Below are 19,260 nucleotides of genomic sequence, written 5' to 3' on the forward strand. Positions count from 1 at the left end.
AATTCTATATATTTTTGCAGCTTCAAATTTCCCATAAATGCATAAAAATCCGCAATGAGTATGGACTAAAACGTCATTTGGAATATTTTATAAAGAAAGAAGAAAATGAAATATCGCGTATCCTTTCTTCAGTTACTCACTAAGTTCTTTAATCAATTCGATTGACTTGATTTAATCTAAGTCAAAATTTGTGACTCAATGTCACTTATCGTTATGACTTATCGTTATCTACGTCGGTACACGACATTTTCTACATTATTTGCAAAGATTCTTCGTTTCAGGAAGCCGATTAAATATAATATAACATACACATACATACTTACGCAAAATAAATAATGTCTTCTATCTTATTACACCAGCATTACACCCTTTCTCTTTTATCCATATCGAAGTTCATCTGCTAACTTGCTCAGAATTTTCAAGCAAAAGAAAACTTCGTCCTTTAGCAATCACTCGAAACAAAAGAAAAGCTTCTGTGGAGACCTTTAAAAGTTCAAAAAATCTCGAAATTTGACTCTTAAATTTCTCCACAAATTTTTTAATTTCTCTAAAGGAAAGAAATGTTCGTTTTGTGGGAAAATTGAGCAAGCCAGATTCATAATCTCATTTTTCAGACAATACATGTTAAAAACGAAGAATTCGATGCGCAACAGCTAAAAGCCTTGCGTGCTTTAAATGAATGCTCTATGCACAGTCAGAGTTACGAACAGAACACAAAAAGACAAAGTAGAGAGAACGTATGTGAACTTATTTGGGAGTATGTACACATAAAGAAAGCTTCTAGGTTCTTCTTTAATTATATCACAGCAACATGAAATGGAAATGGCTTCATCTTTGCAACTGAATTATTAACATTACTTAACAGGTACTCTCTCTATTTTTAGATATATGATCAGCGATAGTTGTATGCTCGAATAAACTCCTATTATCTACTGTCCAATATTTGCATGTTCATATTTGAAATATTCTTTTGTTCTTCTTATCAATCGTAATTCTGAAGTTTCTTCCGTTTGTCTGCTCTGTACTCAATCATTCGTAGCTCTTTCCGACCGTTTGTTCGTATTTCTTCATTTTTAACATGTATCGTCGGCAAGTAGTCAGTCTGCACGATCTTTAATATGGAACGTGTGAATACGGAAATGACGACACATCTGACGCACCTAAAGGAATAAATAATTTATTAATAATAGTCTATATAGGATGTTTCTGCAAACATGGTACAACTGGAAAGGATTCCTCGTATAAAGCTAAGTCGAACATATAGAATAATATCTTTTTTTTGTATGTTCATTAAGTATACGTGCACCTTAATCACACATCTTGCTCGGGGAATCATATCTCATCTTCTATGTCCTATATTCTCACATCTTATCTCATATATTCCACAACCAACTCTATTCAATCTTTCATATCTGATATTTCAAAAGTTGCATATTAAGCTATCAATCTCTCTCTCTCACTTTCTGCATTATCGACAACTGTATATACTATATCTAATATCTAATATTTATTATCTCATATTCATTAACCCAAGTCCATTCCACAGCTCACATTTTTATTCCACATTGTATATTTTGTATATACTACCTCATATCCCATATCATATAAACAAAATGTATTTATAATTACAAGCTTCCAGTTGTACCACGATTTCAAAAACTCCCTGTATTATAAAATATTTTATTGAAAATAATAATATAAAGCTTACCACACATGTTCCATAGTGAATATGTGCCAATAAAGCTATAATGGCAAGAATATATGTGAATACCAAATCTATACTAGGCAAGATAAATGAGAAAAGGGCTGCAACTGCTACAGGTAGTAATATCCATGATAATAGTTCACATCTGGTGTTGCTCATTTGTGAAACAATTAAACGACACTGTAAATTTTAAAGAATATAAATTAATTAAATTAATTTTTATCAATTAAACGGTTTAAATTCAATTCTCTGACTAATTATCTTACACAGATGTTTGAAAAAATAGTTCCAATTGCTAAGAAAATTATCCTAGGATCTTTGTCTATGATATTACTAGGTGAATGAACTACCCAAATTGTTGAAATCGAAAAGAGTACTGCTAGAGGCAGTAGAGGTCTTATGGCATCTAAGAACGTTCGCATTTTACCAGTCTTGTCCCTATATGATCTAGAGATTGCAAAATATATTTTGTTAATATATGAGAAAACGTTACTAAAAAATGTAAATTACTTTAATTGTATTGTACTAACTTATATATATTCCATAGAACTACAGGCAAACTAGATACAATTGCAGTGACATAAAGTAATACTTCAAACATTACACCAACTGGTATACCACCAGGGAACACAATCTTCCAGGCTTTATGTCCGCCTATACTAGATATGACAAAGACAATAATAGTACCCTAAAAATTTTAGAGATAACCATAAATTACATGAATCACTTATCAATAATTTAATAGATACTTTGAATGAATACTTACTACCATAGATAGATCATATCCCCAAGGAAGAAACAGTACCCCTGTGTTATACTTTTCCCAATGAGTTAAGTAGAAACTAATAAACACGTTCCATAGAATGAAATACATTCTTAATGGAGATACACTATGGTCTGTCCTACCAAACACAGAAAACATACAAACACTAATGAGCATTGTTGTCCAACTATCTAGTCCATGATCAAATAGCTCTCCTAAAGGACCTGATGTTTGCGTACGTCGTGCTTGTTTTCCATCAATACCATCTGCAAAATAAACATTACATTAAATACAATGAATATGTAAATTCATAGGAGATGTTAAGATTATACTTACCAAGAGTATATGCCATAAAAACATTGAATGCACCCAAGGCAAAGACCCATCTTGGTATAGGAGGATACTGTGGCTTATCATCACTTGATGCATACAAATAATAATCATAAAATGTAAACAACGTGAAGTTAAAGACAGTAAACAGAAATCCAGAGAAAGTTAATACGTTTGGGGCAACCCACTTTGGACAATACTATAAAAAAGTCCCAAATTGATATATGAAATTGAATACGTAATTATAAATAAACATTTTATATAAAGGATGTACCTGTACTACTTTATTCCAAAATGGATGCATAATATATACACTGAGAGGGCTTGTATCCACTGAGCTATACTGAAAATGTAGATGAATGAAAAATTTACGATAAAATATGTATGAAACTATAGTCTTTTCTTAAATCTATATTATAATTCCGAGGTAATAAACTAATAATAAACAAAAATTTTTATCACGCAATTCAATATTATTCAATACAAATTATGAAGAAAAATACTTAGCTAGAGGACTTACTTTATAGTTCTCGAAGCCGGTAAGATGTTGTTCAGTAAGATACTTGACTTCGAGATTCAATTTGTGATACATGTTGATGTATAGAATTCGTCTAACCGCTGTGCTGGAGAAAGACGTGCTTCAATCCCGATTCGAAATCAATTGACCTTGTTTTACTTCATGGGAACGTCAAACGACATTCCCCGGAATATGAATATGCATGAAGGTTAGAACTGTTCACATAAAAAGATTAATAATTTCTAAGCAGCATGTGCTTTTTGCAAGGTAAGCCCGGTAAGCGTCAGTTCATGGTAACACTATCTTATGTAAATGACGACACCTTATCTTAAAACGCAACTCTTTTCCGGCAAGCAGAAACTCGTCAAGGCTGATACTCACGTGCGCGAAAAAAAAATCCGTCCAGCCGAGTTAAAATCGAACAGGAGGAACAACACGCAAATCCCGCCTATGAAACTGCGTATTGACACCTATTCATAGATTAGCTCTAACGTAAGCGAGTCCTTGAAGAATAATAATATCTCGTTAAATTATAGAAGCTGAAGATAATAGATATGCAGAGGTCAAAGTTGAATATACCAATTGAATTATTTTAGCGTTTACCAATTAAATGTTTATTGAGCAAAATAAGATGCGACATTGTACGTATTGAAATTATAACTGAATCATATACATAGAGTAACATTTGAGTCGTGACACATAAAATAGGTTATATAAATGAAATAACCGCGTTTCTCTCTGGTTATGTAATGGGATAATTACTACAATTATTCTCCATTCCTGATTATAATGAAAAAATTTGCCAATTCATGTGAATCTATTTAATCTAGTATATCTCGTCTACAAATAGCAATATTTAAATTGGTTGAATATGTATATTGGTTGTTTTCATGAAAATAAAATAAATGGAAATTCTTCTGTATTATAAATCTTCTATATTCTATATTATATTATATTCATTATGTATGATAAATTATGTCAATGTCTATGTGAAAACATTTCTGAAAATGTTGACATTATGACTTTATTAAATACTTATAAAACTTTATTTTACAATATTTTTATTATAAATCTATGTTACATATTACATGTTTTGCAACAGTATTAGACTAATTTATTAATGTTAATGCTGTAATACCTGTAAAACAATGATTAAGATAAATCCAAATTTACATTGAGGTGCTTCATAGGAACTATAAATTGATAGAACTCACACATATTACTTCGTTAAGTGGTACCGGAGAACAAGGAAAGGAACAGAAAATCCACTTCCAAAGAAAGCCATAAATATTGCACATAACTTGTATCTGTTGTTGATGCTAAAAGGTAAGTTCTGTAAAAAGAAAAGTGAAATTTTTATTGTTTTTCATTGATAAGGAAAGGAGGGATAGTAAATGTCTAAAAAACATGCAGTTAATTATTTCAAGTTATTTTATTCAATTATTTCTATAGCTTATTTTTATTTTGACAAAAAGTTATTAAGTCAGATTTCGTTATGTGTTATAGAATAATACATTATCTTTTTACTTACGGCACCGGGAAAACCTTCTGGCCCGTGATCACTTTTGTTTACAGCAGTAGTTTTGATGGATCTGGTGAATCCTCGTAAAGCTGATCTTACAGTCAACATCTTTATAATTTCGTACTCCCTACGTTATTCTTGAAATACTTGGGTAAAATGGCGATAAGTCGTCTGCTCTATACTAATTTAAGACGCATTCACATATGCGACAAAATCTAGTTATGCATTGTTGTATCATGAGTAAAGGCGAATAGAGTGATCGCCAATGCATAGTTAATAAAACTAGAAAACGCACACTAGGGAAATCCACACTGGTGGTCAACATTCGAACTATATGTACATTTTTTTCTGGAGCTTCTGGTGAGAGAAATGCATATACACACGGCGAGAGAGGAAATATGCATTCGCATGGGTAACCAACGAGGGATACTGGCAATTGCATATACAATAATTGTACAATTTTATAATCCATTCATTTGCTGTATATGTAATAATTCACGCGGTAATTTGATTCCGTCGCTCGACTGGTTTGCTGAAAAAACTTTTCTCATATAAAAATAACAATAAAAAATTTATAAGTGTGTACATCACGGTATGTTTTGCTATTAGTTTTCGAATTGACACTAAGCATCTGCTTTCGGCTAGGTTTTCATTATCATTGCCACTTTCACAGTGGATACGCACGTTTTAGTCACTAAAAACACCAGAGGAAAAAATGTAAATATAGTTAGGCCGTTTGACCGTTAGAGGCGATAATTCATAGAACTGAATTTCTCCCATGCTGAAAACTATGCAGAAAATTAGAATTGTTGCATATTCGCCTTGATATGTCGTGAATGTAATTGTAAATCTGCCCTAAAATTGTAATATTACTAAATATTTCAAGCTGAAATAGAATTTTTGGGCCTTCTCATGTTGCATTATTGAATTGAATAAATATTATCAGTGAAATTTTACAACTATAGTACAATTTTACATAATAAATTCTTTTATGTAACGAATGAAGCTTTGGAAGTCAATTTTATGAATTAGAAGTCAACTAATATGATCTTAATATAAAATTATATGAATTATATATAAAATTATAGAAAAGACATCTATAACATATAACTTGCAACTTATTAATTTACTAATATCATCAATTAATAAATTTGAATGCAAGAAGATCTTGGAATAGACTGTCTTGTTAATTGACGAAATTCGTCTGAACTGCATCTAATTATTAAGACAGCACTGTATCTAGTAAAAAATAAAACTTTACTTATTTGAAATCATCTAAAACAATCATTTCTTATCGTATAATTAAATGATAAAACACGTGGAAAAGTTATGCAAAAATATTTTAAGCTTCTAAACTTATTTTACAAAAATTAAATTACATTATTAGTTGTTATAAGTTATTTGTTATTACTGATTTAAATATTTTCGAATTATTACAGCTAACAAATATTTTATGCAGTTTTATATATGAAAATACTCTCTAACCTAAAACTTGCTTAAAAAGTGGAGTACTTGCATTAATACCCATTGTTCTGTAACTATTAATAATTTCTCATATATATCTAATTTCAATAAAGAAATTATCATGACTGACAACTTGGATCGTCTGAGCAAATACTTTAAACAGACTCTAAAACCTACTGTAAGAACCAACGTAAGTCAAGCATATTTAATAAATCAAACCAAATAAACTATCTTAAATTTCTGATTTTGTTTTAAATATCAATCTTTAGGTACTAGAATGTCGTGTCTGTGAAGAAGTATTTACTGTCGATGGAATAAAAGTACCAAGATTACTACACTGTGGTCACACAGTATGTCATTCATGTCTTTTACGATTGAGACCTTGCATGACAGATCAGCAGTTCTTATTGTGTCCTTTTGATAGACAGCCAACAGGCATTAGTCAGAACAATGTCTGTAACTTGAAAAAGAATTTTGCTCTAATAGAATTGCTAGAGAGATTAGAACAGTCCAACAGTGAGAAACTATCTATACTTGAAAGGGAGAGATTCCAATCTAATCAAACTTGCGATGAAGATGAAACTCATACAGCAGTATTATATTGTACAATTTGTATGACACATTTGTGTGAGAATTGTGATAGTACCATTCATTCTTCAAGGACTTTAAGCAAACATAAACGTGTAACTCTATCAGAGAAACCGAAGGACAAACCAAAGTGTCCAGTGCATACAACACATGTTGCAGAATTTACTTGCACTCAGGAAGGTTGCCATAATTCCCTTATGTGCTATTTGTGCAAGGATTATGGTAGACATAGTACGCATAAGGTAACAAACATAATTTGTAATTGATGATCAATATTCTACTGTCTATTCTAATTGTAGCTAGCTTTGGTGGAAGTTGAGGCAGAGAATATTAGAAAATCTATTGTCACTGCTCTGCAGAAAATGACACAATTTATGGAGAGTATGAGAGATACAGCACACAGAATAGGCATGTTTGCTCTCATTATTCTAACACTTTCATATTTTATTTTAATTCTTTATTGAACAGTAGTTAATGCAAAGATTCAATAAGTAAATCCATAGTAAATCTTTATTATGATTGTTGTTATTAGAAACGGTGATACAAGAGCTAGAGGGATGGGCAATAGAAGATGCAAGACAAAGAGTACGTCAGCATTTTGAGGAACTAAGAGCTCTATTGGCTGAACAAGAAAATGCAGCCATCTCTTGTATTGAAACAGAAACCCGTGGGAGATTATGTGCTTTAAGCCAGCAACAACAGGATTTAACTACCACTAGGTCTCAAGTAGCTGATGTGTGCATTCAGTGCGAAAGTATTTTGGATTCTGAAGATTGGAAGTTATTAAGTAGCGCAACGAAAGTTAAAGAAGTGTTAACTACGTTGGAACAACAACAACAACATTATGCTCAACTTGGCCCTGACTTCCTCACACCCGAGTCCTCTATACCTATAATATTCAGCCGTGTAAGTGTTTACATTATTAAGTCGAAGCATCACAATAATTCATAATGGAATTACAGGACAACAGAGTACATATCGGCACAAAGATTGACATGCGTGTCGTAATCTTAGGATTAGACGGTGCTGGAAAAACAAGCATTCTATCAGCCATAAGAGGCATCACGCTCTCCGGACCGCCAATTTCTACAATTGGCTTCAATGTAGAAAGTCTAGAGTATAAAAATTTGGTATTCACTTTATGGGATGTTGGTGGACAACAGAAGTTTAGGCCACTATGGAAACATTACTATCACAATACACAGGCAGTAATCTTTGTAGTTGATGCCAGTGATAGATCTAGATTCGAAGAGGCTCAGAACGAACTATCAAAAATTGTAAATGAACGCGAATTAAAAGACGCTTTATTCCTGATATATGCCAATAAGCAAGTGAGATATCTTTTACAATATTTTTTTATACATGAACCATTGATAAATTTCTAATTAATTTTATCTATGGGGTTTTTGATCTATTGCTTTTTAATTCTGTAGGACCTCGCTGGTTGCGCCAGTGTCGAAGAATTAACTGATATTCTGTGTTTGCAAAAATTATGTTGTGGCCGAGCATGGCATATACAAGGCTCGTCCTCACTTACAAACGCTTGTGGTTCTACACAAGGTCTTGATTGGTTAACCCAACAATTGGGTGCTCATGAAACTTTATATACCATACCCACTATATCATAAAACTTATGTGTAGCGACTATGCCTTATAGAACGAATGAGATTACAATGAAGAAAATTCAGACTTTGTATTTATATACTTAATTAGTCTGCAATTTGTTTTATAAATTACGTATTGCACATTCCGCGTATATCTTTCTTAATTAATTTAACAATTGTGATAATGTTTTGAAGTTATGTTTAGCTTATTGCCTTTGATATGATGTAACTATCATGTGATAATAGTCGTATTAATCGAAAGGCGAAAATAAACGGCCTGGGCACGTCTAGAAAAGTCTTATTTATTTTATTACATTGGTTACTTGGTTTTGCTTTTAATACATAATCATACCAATCATATTTATATTTATATTTCATTCAGTCATGTCTGCATACATCCAATCATTCTTACATTTTAACTGGAGCAAGATGTTTAATACGCGCGTACACTGTACGGAAATTGAAATAATATATAATATATATATTTATATATATATATATAGTATAGCATCATTAAATTACATTTCAATTATCTTTCAATTGTATATAAAAACACTTGACAAACAAAAACGGAACAACTTAGAGTCTTTCATGGAACTGTGCCATAGGGAGGGGAGGACACGGGGCAAGATGACTCTATATGATATATATATATATATATACACCATATGTATTCTGGTAGCACATAATGAGCACTTTGATTTCTTTTTTTTGACACTCAACGTTCAGGACAATAACCTCACATCGATGAATTTCATGGAACACGACCGAACGATTGAAGACTAGGTTTGAAAATTCAGGTTACGAAGATGAGGCCATGTTTCTTTAGAAAAAAATGAGAGAACTCTTATGGGTACACTGACTCAAATTGTCCACGAATTTAATAAATATTTCTTTTTCCCCGTAGAATTTCATTCGATCGAAAGGGATCTGATTCATTTTATGGCAATGGTTAGTTTTTCTTTTTTATCGCTATGATTTTTATGTGTTCTTATGGAAAGTTAGTGCGTGTCGCGGCCACACAGCTCCTGGAATACAGTCTGTGTTCGTGTCCATCACAACACATTATTTACAATTCATCATGCTCCTGAAAAATATGGAAAGACAAATTTTAGTAATACGGCGTTAAATGTTAAGATGGTGGAAATTGTTTCATCTCATTTTCAGCAACGAAGAATTCCAGCCATTTTATCAATCAATTTAAATCAGAGCTAAATAGAATCATCATGAGAATTAAATAGAAGAAACAGTTTTTAATGTTTTTTAAATGAAGCTTACTTCAGTATCAGGGACATTATTGTCCTCTTCATCCGCATCTTCATCCTCATCATCATCTTTATTATCTTCATTTTCTTTAGTCTCCTTTTGTCTCTGTTTTCTTTCCTCCTCATCTTGAGCCTCTTTCATCTTTTTCTCACCCTCCTACAACGTGCAAATGATCGCCAAATAAATTTATGTAACCTGATACTTAAAATCCTAATAATAATTATGTAACTTCAGCAACGAGGAATTCCAGCTTTTTTATCGCTCATTAGAATCAGCAACGCTTCTAACATCATTATTTCTGCCAATAATTATATATAATTTTTTTTAATACTTACAATAGTGGGTTTCCAAACTTCTTCCCCAAATTTACGAGCGACCTCAAGATCATCCGTAATCAGGACATTATCGAATATTGTACCAGATTTTACTTGCCAGAGATCGAAACCGATAGCGCAAATTTCGTCCCTCTTGTACAATTCTGGGTCAGGAGTGTATTCGGGATTGTCAATCTCTGGGTGGATCCAGGGTCCTTTGTAGTTAGGATTATCAATTTGTTTCGGTTTCCATTCACCCTAAATACAGAGAAATTAATTTATGTGAATATAAATCTGAATTTAATTTATTTAGACATAATTTTGTACAACTAACCTTATATTCGGGATTATCAATCATTGGAGCTTCCCATTCTCCATCCATTTCATCATCCCAATCTTCGGGTTTGGTGGCCTCGGGATCAGGAATGTGCTCGGGTTTGTCCCAGTCCTCTGGTTTTTGGTCATCTGGGTCAGGAATGGTAGCATTGTCATCCCAATCTTCAGGTTTGCTCTGGGACGGATCTCTGATCTTCTTCGGTGGAAGGAAGTCCCAATCTGCTTCCAATTCTCCCGATTCAACCTCCTCATTGTTGATTAAAACCTACGAAACAAATACAAACATTTAAATAAAAGGAAAGTTAACCATTTTTCAACAAATACGTATATATGAATCACAGAAAATGTCGTTCTTTGCTACTATCGTAAATAAGTAACTTAACTTATATACACTTTACGAACAAGATAATCATTGCTCTTCGAGATCCTCTAGCACCTATTCTCCACAGTAAATCAATGAGAACATGTGACTCTAGGCTCGATATATATTTCTACAACTTAATGTTATAGTTATACTCCCTTACTTTGTATGTGTTGTCAGGCTTAACGATCAGAGTATACAAGTTGGTATATATATCGTCCTTGCAGCGGATATCTTTGTTAATCAGAAGATTTTTGCCCTTGTAGCTGAAGATCACATGAACTTTCTTTGTTCCCGGTCCACAAATATCAGGTCCTGTGAAGAAGCATCACATTTAGCAATGATCATGTTCATTGGATTCCTGCCAAATACATATAATACATATTATGTATTTTTGTAACAAAGAGAGAAAGTAACCCTAATAAGCGTTTTTAATATTCGCTAGATCTAACATTTTATTGTTTTATCAATCATCTTTAATTAATGAAATGGTTAATGTATCTTTAAAGGTACCTGAAATATGTATGGTTACTATATTCAGGGCATAAGTAAGAATTTGCTCTCCGAGATCCATTAGCACCAGCATGCCACAGGGCATAACCAGTGACTCTAGGCTCGGTTTCTTATTCAAATCTCTTTAAAATAGTTAAAGATTCTTACCAAACATGATCTGATATGGACTTTCACCATGCATATCTTTTTGGTCCAACGAGCAATCAAATACTTTTACGTATCCACCGCCGCAATCGATATTTTGTTCATGCTTAACAGTAAATTGAATAACAAGTGTTTTGTCTTTATTGCTGAATGGTTTGAATTTCGTGCTCAGGGCATAGAATCTGGCATCTTGAGATGTTTGGATACCTGTTGCAAATAAGAGAAATTATTGTATCAGTTGTTTTATTAAATCGTACATATAGAGAATCATGTTTTTTAATTCATATAAATGCTCTATAAGATACAAAAATTTCTTTACCTTTATCATTTTCTGGATTATTCCAAAATTTTCCATGGCTTAAAACAAACTTTCCAAATTCCTTTCCAGGATGTTCAGAATATACCCAATTCTTTTCCCAGGAATCTGTAAAAAATTTATTCATGAAAATACTAATTTGATGCTAATGATTTTAAAAATCTTATTATAACAAAATAAATCCTTGATTACATGATTTTAATGTAAGAAATATGAAGTACAAATTTAACAATCTACAGCAAGAAATTTTCTAGAATAAAAACATTAAGATTTTTGTAGCACAAGATGTTATATAAAGAATAAATTGTTGCATAATAAATAATTTGCAAACAAAAGCAATTATCAGATATTCTATATTTTTAAATATCTAAAACAAGATCTCATGAAAAAGCATCATTTATTATGCAACAAAATCTAATAATTACATAAATAACAATTTCGAAAATCTTAATATTTTTATCAAATTCATATCATCGAATTTAATCGACTATCTTTCGCCAGAGATAGTAATCTGAAAGTTATTAGTCGTATTTGAACAGAATCGATATCTATATTGATTATCATACATACAAATAATGTTACAACGAAATCAATTTAAAGATCGAATCAAACTCAATAAATATATACAGAATACCTAGTAATCATGGCACAATTGAGAAATGGACGATTCTATTCTTGAAAAAGTAAGTCGAAAATATAGAATACGATTTTGTCATGGGACGCTACGTTTTCGAGAAAATGGGATTTGAAAATTTGTGAAATATACCCGAACTTGATTAATTCCGAACTGGACAGAATTGAATAATCAACAGGAGGTTAATCTACATGTGAAAATAAGTCGAAACTACAAAATAAAATCTTTTTATAAGATGTTCCGTTTCCGAGGAAATTAAGTTTAAAAATTTATTAAATACGTACCGGATTTAATTAACGTGTTCAAACTACATTTTCTTGAAAATCATAAACTGAATGGTCTAAAATTGAAAATTCTACATCTTGTTTACTTAAATTACATGTAGAATAAACATTCTATAGATTGTTTATTCATATCCAATCGGTAATTAAGTTCACACATATAAAATATATTTTCAAATTCGTTTTCATTAAGAACAAAGCTCTGTATGAAAACTTTTAATTATTGTATATTTTAGATATATTTTTTTTATATAGAATCACCCTCTTGTCGGTCGTATCACAATTATTGGGACACCCTGTATAATTGCATCGCTCTCAGCGTTCAACGCAGATCAACCAATCGATTGCGCGTCATGTCGGCGAAATGCAACGTATGCTTATAGCCCTCGCCACGAGACGGTTCTCATGCCACGTTTACGGCGACTTTGATTTTCCTCTGTGGCATATGGTATCGTAAACAATTCTACGGCGCTTGATCATGAAATCTAGCATTAATTATGTAGAAATCCGTGTGCACATATAGAGAGCACGGTATTGCGGAAACGATCGAGGTAAGGGCGTGTGGTTACCAAGGAGAAATACACCGCTCGGTCTCTCTTGGAATCTATTAGCAGATCTTTCTGGAAAGTACTCCCCGATAAATCAATTTTCCACTCTACTACACAACTATCTTAATTAAAGACATGGGTGTGGTTTTTTCCTATGAAAACACGTAGGGAAGTTCCGTTAATTGTTCTAGATTATCTTTGGTTTGGGTAGTTGCATTTCGAAATGGAGTTACAGAATAAGAATGAAATTACGACGGAAAATGTCTGGATGCGTGTTTACTCACCGTCGAGGAACTTTTCCTCAAAGTAGACTTCCGCGGTGACGATCGTAACCGCCAACAGAAGGAAAATTGAGCTGAAGAATCGCATTTTCAGACGCCGGGACAACGAAAGTCCGGTCGACGAGGATGCTTACTCTACGACGAACTAGCCGATAATGCTCGAATCGTGGACGTGGTTGGTGAGTTAGCGGCTGTTGGGGTAGACAGATGGAGGATGCTGATTGGCTGAAACGCGAGCACCAATCAAAGCTGACCACGCTCAACCAACAAGGCGCCGCGCCGTGGCAGTTTATAGTCATGCCGCACGCACATACTTCACGTCACTGATTACCTCATTTTATCTATTGTCGATATAGTAGAGGATATGGGATAATGATTCAGTGAAACGTTCTTATTGGTCGACCTGCTGATGGCCATTATTTGAAGCAATATTCAAATAGGACTGACTTTCATGAATTTCTTTTGATACATTTGTTTTAAATATATGTATACAACATTGGATTGTTTTTTGATTTTGTCATGATTAATAAACCAGAATATAGGTATAGATTAAAATTATGTAAGAGATTCATATAACATAGCCTTTATAGGCAAAAAGGTGTCACAGGCTTGACAATGAAAAGCTGATTGGGGAAAGTGTTTCGTCGTTTTACAAGGGCAGGTGAAAATTGGCCTCGTCATCAAAAAAGATCTTTCGCGAGAGTGCTGTCTGGGCAAACTTCTTGGGGGCTGGTGCGCCCATCCTCAAAGTGACATGCAAGAGTCATTTAGTCAACTCCACATGGTACATTGTGGTACTATAGGGCCCTTTATAGGTCTGTCTGGATGTTTCTAAAAAATGGGCCAAATTTCTCTTACAATTATTATAACATTAACGAAATTAATGAATAATTGTATTAAAGATTGAAAAATTTTAAATAAAGATTACTACACGTATGGAATTTTCATTACTATTAATCAATGTTAATTGTTCTTTTAGAGCTTTATGTTGATGATTAAATCAAAAGAATTCCATAGTATTGTTAAAAATTTGCTGTATTAAGCTGTAAAATACAACAGTAGATAGATAACGAATAACCGCTTATCATGCACACTCTCGATCGGAAAATTATGTAATCGCTAGCAAATGTAGGTCTGACAATGAAACTTGACCGGCATATTTACACAGTAAACATGAAGTCGTCGATAAAACAGACACAGCCTTCCCTCACGTTTTATTCTATGTTTCTATTTGTCCATGTAGAAATTTTAACGATTTACAGGTGTCACGATAAACCAACTGGTCGAATAGAGATTCTGATCCTGATTCTGATGCAACCACTTATCACCTGGAGGAACAGCTCCGAACGATGTATCGGGTTTCAGAACATATTGTATACCGATTTGTTTCCTTGGTAACGGCTTGTAGCAGGCGCACTTCGCTTTGGTCGAACTGCCACAAAATCTACAAGTAAAGCCAGTGAGGTCCAATCAGATCAGAGAAGTCGGTGGACCTGCAAGAAAACAGAAAAAATTAAAAAAAGGGAAAAATGTTGCACTCGAAGGCAACAGCTGCTCTGTTGAGGTTGAAGGAGATAGACAAGAAGTATAATATAAAACGTAACGAGGGCACGAGAGTTCAGAGTAACGTCAGCACTGAAAGTTCTCTGGAAAGTCCATCTAGAAGTTTGCAAGTCAAATCTAAGATCTTAAATGACAAAGAAGATAGTTCAGCTGTATCAACACCTAATGCAGAGACGGAATTTAGATCCAAGGTATTGACCAGTTTTGCTGAATAATTTTAAATAACTTGCGCAAGATTTCAAGATCATTTATTATGATATTTATATGATATTTATATCATATTTATTATCATTTATTATGATAGGAGGTATTTATAAGGAAAGAGAATTATTTTTTATATTATTGATATCACATCTATATTTTTTTCGAATCGATACTTTTGTAAATTAATCTTTAATAATGTTTTATTCTTGACGAATTGGAAAATTTATTTTATTTAACTATATTCAATGCTTATTTAGGCATTTTCTAAATCCAAGATGGAGATTAAGATTCCATTCAACAACATAAAAGATGATGAATCCTCAATCAGTGACAGTGTGACCTTGAATAAGTCTTCAAAGACATCCCCTAAAATGAGATCCATAATCGAAAGTATTGAGATAGAAGAAGAAAGTAAAGGTTCAAGGTTGAAAGAATTTCCTGAGAGTCTCTCAAACCTGGATACGAATTCCAAAGATAAGGTTAAAATTCCCACGATAGGATCTCGAGGTTCCCCAAGGAACAATGATAATTCTTCTATCGCTACAGCGTTTTCCAGGCGTTCAGATGTTTCTGAAACAATTTCAGAAGCAGTTAAATCCGTGAACGAGACTTCCTCTAAAAAAAGCGATGAAAAATCGTACGAACCAGAAGTGACGATGGCTGAGGACAATGTCCCGTTATCGAATAGCGATAATAAAGAAACGACGATAGAAGAAGTTATCAGGCTAATCGAAGAAAAAAGCGAAATCACCTCTGAACAATCAAACACGATGAACAAGGACATTTCCATGGAGAAGATTTCCTTCAAAGAAGAACAGAAGACTAGATACGAAGATGACACTTTCGAAGAAGCTTCTAGTTCCATTGAATCATCCAGTTCTGTCGAACAGAAGCTGGAGAAGAGCTCGGTAGAGGATACTGTAATTTCTGGGGTGAAACATATTAAGATTACTCCACACAGGCAGACAGAGAATGTTCAGAAGACGGTGGTCGACGAAGACAGGTTATTAAAATAGAGATTCCTGTGTTTTTTTTAATATTTTTCTTTTTAGAAAATATCTTGAGTCGAAGGTACATTATAATATTTAGAATTATGTTCATTTCTCAGAGACAAAGAAATCGTGGAGTTGATCGCGCCAAAAATAATGCACAGTACCAGCGAGTGTGATATTGGTCTCGACGAGGAATTATCGAATTACGTGAAGAGAACGGAGAACATGGAGGAAGCAGGGCCGATCAATCTTCTGAAGCTACCTAAACAAGTAACTCCAACGCGGAGGCACGTTCGTCGAAAAAAGTACCGGAAGTTGCCCAATGAAAACATAGAGGAGAAAACTGACTCGACTTCTGAACACGAAAGATTAACAGAACGTAAGGAAAACAGCCAAGAGTCCATGACATCCACGTAAGAAGCAATTCTGTTATCTTCGATCCCCTATAATTGAAGAAATAAATTACTTTACCGTGTGTATCTCCTGTATTGTTTTAGAAAAAGTGAAAAGGATCCGAAGGAAACTTCCTTACCGACCGAGTACGGCAGAGGAGAATTTATTAACAGAATAGAAACTGGAAGGTCAGGAACTAAGATAGAAGATGGCAGTTCGAAAACGAATTTCAGTGAAGAGAAACTTCTAAGAGAGACTCCAAAACAGTCTGATGTTACCTGTACTTTAAGAAAATTGAATAAAGATGCAATTAATGCCATAGTTAGGAGAAGTAGGGTTCAAACCCCAGTAGAAGCTTTAAGTAGCCTAAATAAACCTAGACCTTGTAAAAATTGTGGAACTATAGCGAAGCTTCCAGTTGTAGATGCTGTAGATTATGACAGTGACGCTTCATCTCTAGAAAAATCTAAGATGGTAAATATTTTAGAGAAGAAATTTTTGGACAATTTCGTACTTTTAATATTTCTTTAACATGTAAAAAATTGTGAATCTTTATAGGGCAAGGAGACTAATTGTGATCAAAGAGTTAAACAGAAGAAGACTAAGTGTAAGAAAGTTTCGAGGTCATCGAAAAATCGAAAATCACCGAATTGTAACAAAGTAGAGGGAAAGCACTCGAGATTCGAATGCAGACAAATGCATAATCTGCGGAAGCACGCAGCAATACTCAGACTGCAACAAGAACGCGAGGACATCCGTAATTACTTGCTGGAGCTGGAAGGCACGCGATTAGAATTTGGTCCAGGCATGACGTCGTCTAAATTATCCGTCTTCAAACCTCTTGAATTTCCAAAAATCGCAGCATTTGTAAAGCCTGGTAGATTATTTCTTTTAATTCATCCATTTCTATTTCCCTTAATTCATGTATCTTTTTTTCGTAATAACAGATGAGGAGGATTCAATATTTAAAGCCAAAGGTGGGCTTGCCGAATTACAGAAAAGAATACTAATGATAAAGCAGTGCCTGAAGGATCAATACATTCTTTACAGGGATTACAGTAGTTTAGCACAGACAGTGAACTCAAAATATATTCCTGCCAGCCTGGAGGATGCAAAGAGGGTATATGTTTCATTTATATTTCTTTGCCTATATAAAAAAGAGAAAAATTCCGAAGTACCAATACGTGTAATCTCTACACAAAATCTATTATTCACCATAAAATTAAAATATACAATACCATTGCGTTAAATCCTCCTCACAAAAACCATATTATTTTAGTAGAAATCGGTCTAAGAAAAATTACATAACTTTTCTGGTAAATTTCTAATCTAAATAAACATTATTTACAATTAAAACTGAATAGTAGCCATTTCTCATCAAATTTTTCCAAAGTTACTATTACATTCCTAATCTAAAATAAGTACACGTTTACATAACAATTTTTCACGGCGCACCATTGTGTAGTACAACAAAAAATAGTAAGAAAGACAGTATCGACCGGTAGGAAGTACAAACGCGTAGAAAACAATGGAAAGACAATAGAAATGGCTTACGAGGAAACAAGCCAAACGGGATTCCCCTTTGCCGGAGGAAGTTTTTCGGTCGACGACATCCACATTCGAAAGTTTTAACGAAATAATCCTGTTTCAGACGATTCGCCAGTTACAGAGAGCAACGATTAAGAGCAGGTGACCGGTCGTTTCTACGAACCTCATGACAAGAACCGACCAGGCACGTGCAACGTGATTTTTCTACCGTGCCAGAGTGAACGGTGTTGTTCCGCGCAGTATTGTGTACTGTGTATTATACTTCCTCTGTGATGGTTGTGCGTCGACTTTTGCTTCGTATTATTGTACCAGTTTTGTGAAATAAATTTGTCTTGGAAGTGATCCCATGTTCATTGTTACTTTAGCTTAGGCGATTCCAATGCAATTTAATGGATAATTACAATTGGGAGTACAAGGGCCGACTCAAAGAAAGTTTCAAATTAACAATGAAATTATATTTGAATTTGATTCTTGCGCTAGAAGTGATTCACAATAGTTTATACAAAGTTATTTAACTACAAACTATTTTACTTTAGTTCTATTCTGTATTTTGTGTAATAAAGCTGATCGAGGAAAAAAGTCCAAAGAAATAGGTAACTAAAACTCAAAACTTGTTACTATAGAGAGAATGACAAAACAAAAAGTGCATTACTTAAATAACTCAACTGAAATCTAATCTAAACTTTGTAATCCCCAATGAATCAACAATACTAATTATAGCTTATCTTCAAACAATCCAATAATAAATCGAAATCGCCCATTTCATTCTAGATAAAATTCCTATTCACTCTCACAATAAAACAGATTTTAAATCAATACCAGCCATCAATCATAACTTCAAAGATTGTTTCAGAATTCCATTATAATCGAGTCTATCCATCATAGCGCGCTCGATCTAAAAAATTTGCAGCTTCCACACAAAAGCGTTGAAACATCCAGCCGGCGTCTCAGTGAATCGATACCACAATATCATGTTGAAAAGGGTTCGGAGAGAGAAGGGCAGACCCTACGCAGCCATCCACGCTTTGGAGCGTGTGTACGCGTGCGTGTTGCACGCGCACGTGCAGGAGAAG

General features: G+C 33.6%; 4 protein-coding genes and 2 long non-coding RNA genes across 7 annotated transcripts in view; 2 read left to right on the top strand and 4 right to left on the bottom strand.

Moving 5' to 3' along the window:
- The window catches only part of LOC112212106, a 29,611-nt gene that overhangs the window by 782 nt on the left and 9,569 nt on the right, over positions 1–19,260 (bottom strand). Inside the window, exon 2 of the long non-coding RNA XR_002945904.2 lies at positions 17,087–17,093. This is a non-coding gene — a long non-coding RNA (uncharacterized LOC112212106). The remainder of the gene's footprint in view (positions 1–17,086; positions 17,094–19,260) is intronic.
- Positions 27–3,660, bottom strand: LOC100745647 (ethanolaminephosphotransferase 1). Its single transcript, XM_033318670.1, has 8 exons — positions 3,319–3,660; positions 3,073–3,141; positions 2,805–2,997; positions 2,472–2,734; positions 2,236–2,393; positions 1,972–2,152; positions 1,709–1,885; positions 27–1,160 (listed from the first exon to the last, which is right to left on the bottom strand). Exons 1-8 carry the CDS (start codon positions 3,388–3,390, stop codon positions 1,098–1,100), a joined length of 1,176 nt encoding a protein of 391 aa, XP_033174561.1. The 5' UTR covers positions 3,391–3,660; the 3' UTR covers positions 27–1,097.
- Positions 4,228–5,112, bottom strand: LOC100745770. Of its 2 annotated transcripts, none has more exons than XR_001101972.3 (3): positions 4,847–5,112; positions 4,530–4,648; positions 4,228–4,453 (listed from the first exon to the last, which is right to left on the bottom strand). It is a non-coding gene; the product is annotated as a cytochrome c oxidase subunit 7C, mitochondrial (long non-coding RNA). The 2 variants fall into 2 exon arrangements; XR_002945891.2 differs by having other exon boundaries at positions 4,360–4,444.
- LOC100745887 (E3 ubiquitin-protein ligase TRIM23) lies at positions 5,919–8,959 on the top strand. Its single transcript, XM_033318668.1, has 7 exons — positions 5,919–6,079; positions 6,277–6,491; positions 6,571–7,131; positions 7,189–7,297; positions 7,422–7,795; positions 7,852–8,220; positions 8,323–8,959. Exons 2-7 carry the CDS (start codon positions 6,423–6,425, stop codon positions 8,515–8,517), a joined length of 1,677 nt encoding a protein of 558 aa, XP_033174559.1. The 5' UTR covers positions 5,919–6,079; positions 6,277–6,422; the 3' UTR covers positions 8,518–8,959.
- LOC100746007 (calreticulin) lies at positions 9,203–13,639 on the bottom strand. The gene is made up of 8 exons (XM_003486315.4): positions 13,491–13,639; positions 11,747–11,851; positions 11,431–11,634; positions 10,934–11,085; positions 10,408–10,674; positions 10,095–10,331; positions 9,772–9,915; positions 9,203–9,580 (listed from the first exon to the last, which is right to left on the bottom strand). The coding sequence occupies exons 1-8, from the start codon at positions 13,573–13,575 to the stop codon at positions 9,563–9,565; spliced, it is 1,212 nt and encodes a 403-aa protein (XP_003486363.1). The 5' UTR covers positions 13,576–13,639; the 3' UTR covers positions 9,203–9,562.
- LOC100748991 lies at positions 14,563–18,529 on the top strand. The gene is made up of 7 exons (XM_024364799.2): positions 14,563–15,241; positions 15,512–16,257; positions 16,363–16,659; positions 16,744–17,113; positions 17,198–17,516; positions 17,587–17,759; positions 18,291–18,529. The coding sequence occupies exons 1-7, from the start codon at positions 15,017–15,019 to the stop codon at positions 18,330–18,332; spliced, it is 2,172 nt and encodes a 723-aa protein (XP_024220567.1). The 5' UTR covers positions 14,563–15,016; the 3' UTR covers positions 18,333–18,529.

The sequence above is a fragment of the Bombus impatiens genome, unplaced genomic scaffold (genome assembly GCF_000188095.3).
Source record: "Bombus impatiens unplaced genomic scaffold, BIMP_2.2 scf_0107, whole genome shotgun sequence".
Classification (NCBI taxonomy): domain Eukaryota; kingdom Metazoa; phylum Arthropoda; class Insecta; order Hymenoptera; family Apidae; genus Bombus; species Bombus impatiens.

Bases quoted from the DNA above. Each gene is read 5' to 3' on its own strand.
- LOC100745647 (XM_033318670.1), bottom strand. From the start codon at position 3,390: ATGTATCACAAATTGAATCTCGAAGTCAAGTATCTTACTGAACAACAT. The intron at 2,998-3,072 runs GTACATCCTTTA...ACTTTTTTATAG, and splicing joins TTTGGAATAAAGTAGTACAG to TATTGTCCAAAGTGGGTTGC. The intron at 1,886-1,971 runs GTAAGATAATTA...TAAAATTTACAG, and splicing joins CTATTTTTTCAAACATCTGT to TGTCGTTTAATTGTTTCACA.
- LOC100745887 (XM_033318668.1), top strand. From the start codon at position 6,423: ATGACTGACAACTTGGATCGTCTGAGCAAATACTTTAAACAGACTCTA. The intron at 7,298-7,421 runs GCATGTTTGCTC...TGTTGTTATTAG, and splicing joins AGATACAGCACACAGAATAG to AAACGGTGATACAAGAGCTA. The intron at 8,221-8,322 runs GTGAGATATCTT...TTAATTCTGTAG, and splicing joins TGATATATGCCAATAAGCAA to GACCTCGCTGGTTGCGCCAG.
- LOC100746007 (XM_003486315.4), bottom strand. From the start codon at position 13,575: ATGCGATTCTTCAGCTCAATTTTCCTTCTGTTGGCGGTTACGATCGTC. The intron at 11,852-13,490 runs GTGAGTAAACAC...AATTTTTTACAG, and splicing joins TGAGGAAAAGTTCCTCGACG to ATTCCTGGGAAAAGAATTGG. The intron at 11,635-11,746 runs GTAAAGAAATTT...TATTTGCAACAG, and splicing joins TAATCCAGAAAATGATAAAG to GTATCCAAACATCTCAAGAT.
- LOC100748991 (XM_024364799.2), top strand. From the start codon at position 15,017: ATGTTGCACTCGAAGGCAACAGCTGCTCTGTTGAGGTTGAAGGAGATA. The intron at 16,660-16,743 runs GTAAGAAGCAAT...GTATTGTTTTAG, and splicing joins CAAGAGTCCATGACATCCAC to AAAAAGTGAAAAGGATCCGA. The intron at 17,517-17,586 runs GTAGATTATTTC...TCGTAATAACAG, and splicing joins CGCAGCATTTGTAAAGCCTG to ATGAGGAGGATTCAATATTT.